Source organism: Meriones unguiculatus, chromosome 20, assembly GCF_030254825.1.
Source record: "Meriones unguiculatus strain TT.TT164.6M chromosome 20, Bangor_MerUng_6.1, whole genome shotgun sequence".
In the NCBI taxonomy this organism is placed as follows: Eukaryota; Metazoa; Chordata; class Mammalia; order Rodentia; family Muridae; genus Meriones; species Meriones unguiculatus.
In genome coordinates, this window is record NC_083367.1 from 45,571,220 (window position 1) to 45,581,316 (window position 10,097).

The following is a 10,097-nucleotide window of genomic DNA, read 5'->3' on the forward strand; positions in this document are numbered from 1 at the left end:
TTCTCTGAAGACTTAACTCTCTCCTAATAGTTCAGGTAGAGTGTATTAGACCGCCAAAATAGATGTATCTGGGATATTTTTCAAGTATTGATTCATCACATATGAACCAAGAGTTAAGAGGTTCAGTTCTGTTCTTTCTCTCTCCTCCTACTTCCTTTCTTTTCCATATCCCCAAATTCAGATATATCAGGGATTTCAGACAGAATTATTTAACTTCCTTTATAGACATTTGGCCTAGATCCTGCTCCTTTCTCAGGGGCCAAGGGTCCTGTCTAGCATACTACCATAACAGATACGTGCCTTGAAACTCCTGTGGAAAAATCTATATATGGGTTATTGTACTGATTTTATTGGAAAAGAGCTTAATGTTTTCTTTTGAAAAACACAAAAAGTATTAGTGGCATAACTGAAATACTGGGGCCTATTTTAAGAGGCATGCATATCTGAGAGCTATTCCTTAGCTATGGTGCTAAAAGAGGCTGAAAGAGTAGAAGTCAAACAAGCGAACGAAAAAGTACGTAGCTGAGCACTTCTGCTACGGTTAGACATAGGTGCCTGTAAGTGGAGGAGTTTGTGACATGTGCCGTGCATACCTGTTACCAGCTCTGCCCCCAGAATATGCTGCAGTCGGTAAACACAAATCCTCACATGCTCAGCTAAAATTTTATTGTATCTAAATCTTACGTTGCTGTTACTGTTACTTGGTGATACTCTGAGTTTTCTTGCCGTCTCTGTGACCCTAGTTCCTTTGGAAGCCATTAGTTTAAGAAAACAAAATGTCCAAATGATAATGAATTCCATTTTTTATTCTTATAACTGCTCGATCATTGGGCAAAAAAAAAAAAAAAATTCTTTTTACAGAAATGACTACTGGCATTTAAAAGATTAGCCATTGCTGTAGCGTTTCATCTCTATTAGACACACTGATAGCGTATATTTCTTTAAGGCCGCAGACATACGTGGATCATATGGACGGATCTTACTCACTTTCCGCCCTGCCCTTTAGTCAGATGAGTGAACTTCTGACCAGAGCTGAGGAAAGGGTCTTGGTCAGACCACATGAGCCACCTCCACCTCCACCAATGCACGGAGCAGGAGATGCAAAGCCCATACCCACCTGTATCAGGTATGTGGGGACAGCCTCCTAATGCTTTAATCTCGGGGATTAGCCACCTTTTCCTTTAAGGGGTCAATAACAGACATTTTAGGCTTTCAGGCAAATCATTTCTATCACAGGTGCTCTAGTCAACCATCATTGTGTGGAAGCAGCATGAGATTGTCTATAAATTACTTTTAGGGAGCCAGTCACCTTTAGCTTATGAAACATGTTTGCTTTCCTCTGATCAGAGCTGGCATATTCTCCTGGGGACATTTGGCTCATTGCTGTAAGGATTAGTGTTTTCACATAATTACAGCTTTGTTAACTAGCATTAGCATATATAGTTGATTAAGAAAATGAATTTGTGCAATGTGGTAAGGTTCTAAAATATGGAGGCCAAAGGTGTTAGTTTGTTATTTAGCAACTTCAAAGGCAGTTGCTTGTAGCAATATTTCAGCAAAGCCATTTTAAACTTCAATGTGATCAGGTAGAAAATTTTAACATAGGCATATTAAAGAAGTTTTCTAATAGAGGAATACACTCCAGCTTTGCCATTTGTAGTTGAAAATAGGATAAACCACAAAAACCTCCTATCGCTGGCTTATTTGGTATTCAGGCCTTAGAAAGAAAGAGGGCTGTAAATTTCCTTCTGTGGTTTTTAATGAGCTGGCATTGGCTTCACTGAAATGACATACGATGCACCTTAACAGCCTATAAAAACACCAGCATCCTGCTTGCCAAGTGGCGCCCTAAGTATGGCCACAGACACTGCAGTGCGGTGAGTGTGGAGTCATGGAGGACTCCCATCAAAGCACAGACTTCAACTGTGTACTAAAGCAAGCGCAAACTTCCCGAGTGCGTAAATAGTCGACTGTTGAGAAAGTTAGACTATCAGAAACCAAGGCAGCAGCACCCATGAGTTTTCTTATACTCTTTTAGTTCTCATTCTTTTGAAGTAATTTAAAGTTTCTATAGGAACATGTTGACGGGTTTGTTTTGATGTAGCTACCGGCAGTCCTTTATAGTTCTTTATAGTTTCCTCTTCAATAACTTCTAGGCTCTCTCTGTCATTTCAGTTCTGCTGCAGGTTTGATAGAAAACCGCCCCCAGTCTCCAGCTGCAGGCAGAACACCTGTGTTCGTGAGCCCCACCCCCCCACCTCCTCCGCCACCTCTTCCATCTGCCTTGTCAGCTTCTTCACTCAGAGCTTCGATGACTTCAACGCCCCCCCCCTCCAGTACCGCCCCCCCCCTCCTCCTCCAGCCACTGCTGTGCCAGCCCCGGCCGTGCCGCCACCCCCCAGCCCCTCTTCAGATCGCCCCCGGCGTTCTCCACCCAGCTCCTCCTCCAGTCGCTCCTCCGCTGGTGCAGCCCTCTCCTCCAGTGGCTAGAGCCGCCCCAGTATGTGAGACTGTGCCAGTTCACCCGCTCCCACAGGGTGAGGTGCAAGGGCTGCCTCCGCCCCCACCCCCACCGCCTCTGCCTCCACCTGGCATCCGGCCATCATCACCTGTCACAGTTGCAGCTCTTGCTCATCCGCCCTCTGGGCTACATCCAACTCCATCTACTGCCCCAGGTCCCCATGTTCCATTAATGCCTCCATCTCCTCCATCACAAGTGGTACCTGCTTCTGAGCCAAAGCGTCATCCATCCACCCTACCGGTAATCAGTGACGCGAGGAGTGTGCTGCTGGAAGCAATACGAAAAGGTAATTTCCTCAGCGGTGGAAAGCATTGTTCCAGTCATGGAGATACTACCACATTCCACACATGCAAACTTTCAGGGTATCATGTTTTTTTAACAAACAGGGCTAGGTAGAACTTGGATTTTGAATGACTTTCAGGAGTGATACGACGTTCCTAACCTGTAGGGTTTCTTAAAATGAATGAGGACCTGAAAGCACGGTTGGGATTGTAGCTCAGCTGTTAGAACGCCTGCCTGGCATGCTCAGGGCCCTGGGCTTCAACCACATGCTGCGTGAGAGTGATCCCACGGCCGGGGAGATAGAGGCAGGAGGGCCATCAGAAGTCCTAGGTGATGCCTGGCTCCGGTTAGTCCCGTGGCAGCCTAGGCTATGTGAGACTGAAAAAGAAAGGAATTTGAAGCGGTGGACGTCTATGATACAGAAAGTTTAATAACAAGTTGTCTCTAACACCTACGTTAATCTTTTAAAATGGTATTTTCAGTGTATTTGGGGTGTAATTCACGTTCGTTTTGCCAGATGCCTCTCCAGGATTAAGGTTCTTCGATTAGAAACAAGGAAGAACATATTTACTCATTGCTTAACCCAGCATTTCCTAGGCAGGAGTCAAGAGTGTAGAACAATAGTGCCTTTCCTGCAGGTACAGAGGACAGGGAGAATGGGGTAGGGGCAGTCAGTATCTGATTTGCAGATGATTGTGTAACAGAAGACTTAATGACCCACCTATGATTCCTTCAAATTCTTTTTTTTAGTGGCGTTTGCTGTTTATTTTCCTGTTGGTATTATTCACATGCTTTTGGTTTTAATCCAGAAAGATTCTATCTGATTTTGCGTTCTGATTGAAAATGATTGGCTTGGCTTTGCCGTATCAGGTATTCAGCTACGCAAGGTAGAAGAGCAGCGTGAACAGGAAGCTAAGCACGAGCGGATTGAAAACGATGTCGCCACCATCCTGTCTCGCCGCATTGCCGTGGAATATAGTGATTCCGAAGATGACTCGGAGTTCGATGAAGTGGACTGGCTGGAGTAAGGAAGTTGCGTTGCTGTGTATTGCAAGACTGAATGCACATGTCCTCTGTGGCGCTTGTTCTTTGAAAATGTTTGGTCATTCTAGTGTTTTGCTTCCTACTCCTCATAACAAATAACCCTTCTCCCTCCATCATTTTTGATTTCTATAAAAAGTATTAGCATAAATTTCAAGCTAAATATTTTACAGTGGCTTCTCTTATTTTTTTTCCCCTGGAAAAATATAATTTGGTCCAATAAACCACTAAGTATTAAGCATGGACAGCCGTTATTAGCGTAGCAGACTCCATCTTTGATATACCTTAATTGTGCACTTTGTGATTTTTTTTTTAAATTTAAAGAAAGCAACTGAGAATGAAATCTTGAAGGCAGCTCTGTTAATGAGCCTTATTCCATTTCTTGATGTTTTAAATGAAGAAACACTGCCTCAATTATATGATACACTCAGAAAGAACATTTAGCTTGTAGTATTGAATTCTACTAAAGGAATGGTTAATTTTTGTTATCATTTTATTGTTTTAAATACCTGCCTTATTTGAACGTTTAGCAGAACCCTTTCCCACTTATATATTGTGTGGTACAGTTTTGCTTGCCTATAGAAGTTTAAAGTTTTTCCACGTGAACTACTCAGAATAAGCATATGTGTAACTTACAGAATGTGAGAATAACAATCTGATGTAATAAACGGTTCATTTTAAAGGTTCTCGGGTGTCACTGAATGAATCTGTTGGTAAGGCAGTGCGTGGAAAATTTCAAGGAGCTACTTCAGCTGTTAAGTTCCTCTTATAATGTACAAGCGGTCTCTTCCGTAAGGGAACTTTTTTCAGCTGTACTTTGTTTATTTTTATCCATTAATTTATTACAATTTATTCACTTTGTATCACTTTGCATGCCAAGCTTTTCTGAAGTTTCACAGCTATATCTCTCAGCTCCCTATGATCTCAACCTTCCAACCTTTGCTGTTTGCCATCCGAATGCCTTATTGTCAGTTTTTCGCCACTCCGGCCAGATGTCTGTGATGATGAGCTGTTTGCGTTTGTATCAGTTGAAGGCAGCAGGGAGGCAGCCTTGACGTCAGACACGTAAGGAGCCAGCAGGGACTGTGCTTGCCCGCAGTGCATGCGGTCCAGCGTCTGGAAGGCTGACAAGAACGAGTCAGCCTGGGCTGCACAAAGGTCTGGTCTCAACAAAACAAAACAAAAACTATGCTAAATAGATTTAGGTAGGTTGGTTTCTGTGTTTATTTTGCTTTTTTGTTTTTTTCTTTTTTTTTTTTTAACAGCCTTGACTGTATCCACATCTTGCAGTTTAGTTTCCAGTTCATACAGGAAAGAGGTGCATCATGCTCCTATGCCTCAAGTCTGGGAGTCTCTAAGACACGCTTTGACCTGGAGCATGTGACCAAAATGAGGCTGTAGCAGTTCCACACACAGGCCTCCTCCCCGTGCCCATTCCCCACTCCCCGCCCTGTCTCCAGGTTGTCCCACAAGCCCTCATAGACAGCAGCACTAGGAGGAGACTGGGTTAGAGCAGCTGTGCCCAGGTTCGCTGCTTCTGGCCTACAGTAAACAGGCGAACAAACCTGAGCACGGATGCGTGCGCCCATAAGCAGAAAATGAGTGCTCAGTCGTGCATCTAACTTCTAAGGTGTGTTATTTCCTGAAGCATCATTGGGGAATGAGGTGACACCATTCATAAAGTCGCCTTCTGAGGAGATACTATCGGAGGAATTTAACCAGCAACACGTGATCCGTATAAAGTAGAAATAATGAACTACATCCAACAATTTGTGTAGTGAAAAAATGTCCTAGTGGCTTAAATAAACGTAAGATTTGATCCAGCCTTTTAGATAGCTTAGTGCAGACCAGTGGCTCTCAACCCTTCTGATGCTGCGACCTGCAATTTTGCTACTGTTACAAATCGTAATGTGTGACACGCAGGAGGATATCTGATGTGCAACCCCTGCAAAGGGGTCTCGACCCACAGGTTGAGAACCACAGATTTAGGACGAGTTTAAACATCCACTCAAGATTCTTTCCAGCCTTAGGAAAATATTGTATCAAACTTAACTTTAAAATATGACAGTTTAAAGTCTTCTCTTCTTAAGTGTGCTTATAATTAAAAAGTCACAACTGGCATTTAAAAAAATCTTCACGTGTGTGTGTGTGTGTGTGTGTGTGTGTTGGGAGGGGACCACACATGACGTGTCCGAATGTGGAGGCCGGAAGACAGCCGTCAGTCTTTATCTTTCACCTTGCTTGGGGGATGAGCTCTTGCTGCTTGCCACTGCATGTACCAGGATCGCTGACCTGCGAGCTTCTGGGGTCTCATCCGTCTCCCCTCCCATCTGCGTGGAGGCATGCTCACAGTGTGGATGTGCGCTGCTGCACTGAGGTTTCTATGGACCCTTGGTACCCAAACTCCTGAGACTCCTGTGGCAACCGCTTTGCCCACTGAGGCATCTCTCTAGCCCCAATGTACTTTTTATAAAGATTAACTACAACCAAATAACCAAAACAGAATGGTGTGGGGCTTGAACAATTAAGGGAAATGCAAAAGAAAATTGGTGAAATTTTCTTAGTAATAAGGTAGATAAGTTTATCGATAAAGCCCAGAAGTGTATATATCATAGTTTATAGAGTCTCTGGTTTTTGTTTTTGAGCATATTTCTGGAAGATAAAAAAAAAATGAAGAAGCCAGAACTCCACTGTAGAGTCAAAATAACCTTTCAATGTAGGGTATTCAGCTTACTCTGCTGAGATTTTTTTTTTTTTAACAAGGTATGTGGGGTCAGCTTTATCTACATAAGAAGAATGAAAGCTAATGGATGATGATACCTTCTTATGGCTGAACTTTCTCCATATTCAGCAGGGCTCTCCACAACTGTAGAATCAAAATGAATATATAGTATGGGTACCACTCATCACCACATGACCAACTCCTTTGTTTCTGTATTTAATCCACCTGCTTGAAAGCTTCCTCCCCTTTGGGCTCTTCCCGGTGGCGGTGACTCAGAAGTGCAGAGAATAGCCTACATCAGTGGTGCCGTGATGAAATGCAGCCTTTGCCTATAGGAGGGCAGGGTATTCGTCTGTACCCATCCCTACGTGAGGGACATGCGTCAGCTTCAGCAGTCTAAGGCGTGTCAAGCTGTCACCATGGTCCCGTGACCTATAGTAACATGAGCAGATGAGATGGAGCCCAAAGGAAAAATAATGTAAATGTGGGTTGTGTTGTATAAACTGTGAAGGACTCCTGTGGCCTTATCTTTGGAAAGCCCCGCCCTTCCTCGCACATCCATCATATTTTCATGAAGTCTCTCTGGTCATCACAACTGTAGCAGTTTAGGAGTGGCTTCTAGTCAAAAGCTGACAATCATTAATATTTCTGAAGTCTTTTTTTTTTTTAGGGTAAAAAGCAAAATTATGTTTTAATTAGAATTCTCATGAGTTACTTTCAAAGAACTTTAACTTCATCCTCAGTAAACATGACACTGTTGATTTTTTTTTTTTCAGTCCACTATTTTTTAAAAGATTTCTTTTTTTTATGTATACTGGTGTTTTGCCTGGAGTTTTGTGTCTGGACCACTTGTATGCATGCTGCCCACATTGGCCAGAAGAGGTCATTGGGTCCCTGGAACTAGAGTTTCAGACAGGTGTGAGCTGCTAGGTGGGTGCTGGGAACTGAACCTGGATCTCTATGTCTCCGGCTAAAACTTCGAAGCCATCTTTCTAACCCCACTTCTTTTTCTCTTGGTGTTAGCTGTTTAAGAAAACAAAGCAAAAACTCCCCAAAGGGAAGTAAGTATAAGATGAATTATTTCAAGCTTCTACAAAAAAATTCCTTTTTGAACCCAATATCTCTATTAAACTCACTTAACAAGAGCTGCATATAAACCAGTAAAAAGATGCTCATTGTTGAAAATCAGGATTTAAAGATAGTTTCTGTGTTGAACTAATGAAATGTCAAATTAGGGAATTTCTGAGTTGGTAGAAATAATTAATTAAAAGCAACTTACTGAAGCCAAACAGAATGTATAGGCCCTTGTAATACGTATAATGCACCCCTATTTATTCACTGCTGGATGAAGAACTCCATGACTGGACTGTAGAATGTAGCAGTAATCTCTGTTGCTTTTCAAGCCTGACAGCCAGGCTCTGAGTGAAGAATGAATACAGCCTTGAATGAGCATTTGAGACACTTTTTTTTTTTTTTAAAGTCTAGTCATCAATACCTTTTTCTCATTATTGTAAGGCCAGCTGCTCTGCCTTTTCCTTTATGGGGGAAGCACACACACATACACACACAGCTGAGCCTGTATTGAAGTCTTTTTCAGGGTATGCATCCTCTTTTCTGTAAACTTGGAATGATTTTGTGTATTTTACTGTATGCACATGTGTATCCTTGTGGACCCTGGGTGTATTATACTCAAAGACTTTTTGATAATTTTCTTGTGTATCCCTGCTGCCTTTAGGCTAACTTTTTTAATACTACTTCTTTGATACCACAGAACACAGATATCTTCGTGACTAATAAAATTCCCCATTCACCCCTCTGACCTGAAGCAACAGAAAGGACCCAGAAAGATGTTTTCTGTTTTAACATCTTCCAGTATTCCATTGTGTGTATTTTATTTGTAATCGTAAAGGTCATGAAGCATGCTTCTAACTTTAATGAAAATATATAGGAAACACTTCGACCACTCTAAATGGGGCAGGTCTGTTAGAGATGGTTTGTTTTTATCTTTATTCTGTTTATTGGATGACTTCTTTATACGTTCAGGATTGAAATGGTGCTTGTTATTGACAGTGAACAGAGCGCTCTTTTCTGAGGATACAGATAAATCAACAAAGCACAATGAACATTATGTTAGGGAAGCTTACAGTACAGACACTGTTTTACTTTCTTTTCAACCGCTGTGACAAAACACCATGACCAAGACAACCTACGGAAGAAAGAGTTCGTTAGGGGCTCCAGTTTCAGAGGGTGAGGCCAGGACCATCGTGGCAGTGAGCATGACAGCAGGAAGGCGGGTATGGTGCTGACGCTGTAGCCAAAGCTTCTTCCATCCTGATGTTCAAGCTTCAGGCAGAGAGAGAGTCAGACTGGTAATGCTGCGGCTTTTTGAAACCTCAAGGTCCACCCTCATAGACCCACCGCCTCCAACAAGGCCACACCTCCTAATCCTTCCCAGACAGTTCCACCAAGGGAGGACTTGAGTATTCACACATATAAACCCAAGGGTGTCATTCTCATTCAAACCACCATATTCACTCCCTGGCCCCTTACAGGCTCATGGCCATGTAATGCAAAATGTTCTTAGTACAGCTTCAAAATCCCCACTGTCTTTCACAATCCCCATACAGTTTAAAAATCCAAAGTCTCTTCCGAGACTCCCAGCAGTCTCTTAATTGTAACCCCTGCAAAATCAAGAAGCAGATCACATACTTCCAGCATGTATGGCACAGAATATACATTACCATTCCCAAAAGAAGGGAATGGCACAGAGTGAGTGATTCCTGGACTGAAGCAAGACCAAAACCCAGGAGGGCAAACTCTAGATTTTGTAGCTCTGTGTCTGATATTGGAGGGTTTAGGTGGTTCCACCCTTCTGGGTTTGCTGAGTGTGTGCATGTGCACGCACTTGTGTACACACACACACACACACACACACACACACCTCTCTAGGGCTGCTTCCGCTCCCTCACCACAGCTGCTCTTGGCTCTGGCCTCACCAACATCTCCCAGTCTCCCATGCAACCCAGGCTTCACTCTTACAGCTTTGCAATGGCCTCTCAGGGACTCCCCTGCCACACACACATGCCTGGCTTCAGAGACTTTCCTTAATGGAGGCAGATTTCACAACCCCTTTACTCCTGTTCCGCTCATGAGTCTAAAGTCAGAGCCATGTGGCAGATGCTGCCATGTTCGGCTGCTGGCTTGGGTTAGAAGCTGCCCTCGCCCTGCATTACATTTGCATAAACAGATTTGCTGTTACTTTCTATTGTTGCATAAGCTTTTGCTTTTTGCACATTGGAAACTTAACTAGATGGGATCTTGCACTGAGGGTACTATTTCCTTTATTCCATTTCCTTTTCTCTTTCAGCATAAGCCTTAGCTCATCTCCTGGTGTTTGCTTTCTCCTTAAGCTGTTCATTTTGTATTTCTTTGTACCCTGCTTGGTCCTTTTCACCTGCCATCACTAATAACCAAGTGACAGAATCAATATTAAGCTATCTTGAAATCTTTTCTGCCAAGAAAATCAGTTCA

General features: G+C 42.9%; 1 protein-coding gene across 1 annotated transcript in view; it reads left to right on the forward strand.

Moving 5' to 3' along the window:
* Wasf1 (WASP family member 1) overlaps positions 1–4,530 on the forward strand; it is a 45,921-nt gene extending 41,391 nt beyond the window's left edge. The window contains 5 exon segments of the mRNA XM_021648667.2: positions 947–1,126; positions 2,176–2,332; positions 2,335–2,394; positions 2,396–2,807; positions 3,674–4,530. Coding sequence (XP_021504342.2) covers positions 947–1,126; positions 2,176–2,332; positions 2,335–2,394; positions 2,396–2,807; positions 3,674–3,831 — 967 coding nt within the window. The 3' untranslated portion in view covers positions 3,832–4,530.
* The last annotated feature ends 5,567 nt before the right edge of the window (positions 4,531–10,097 follow it).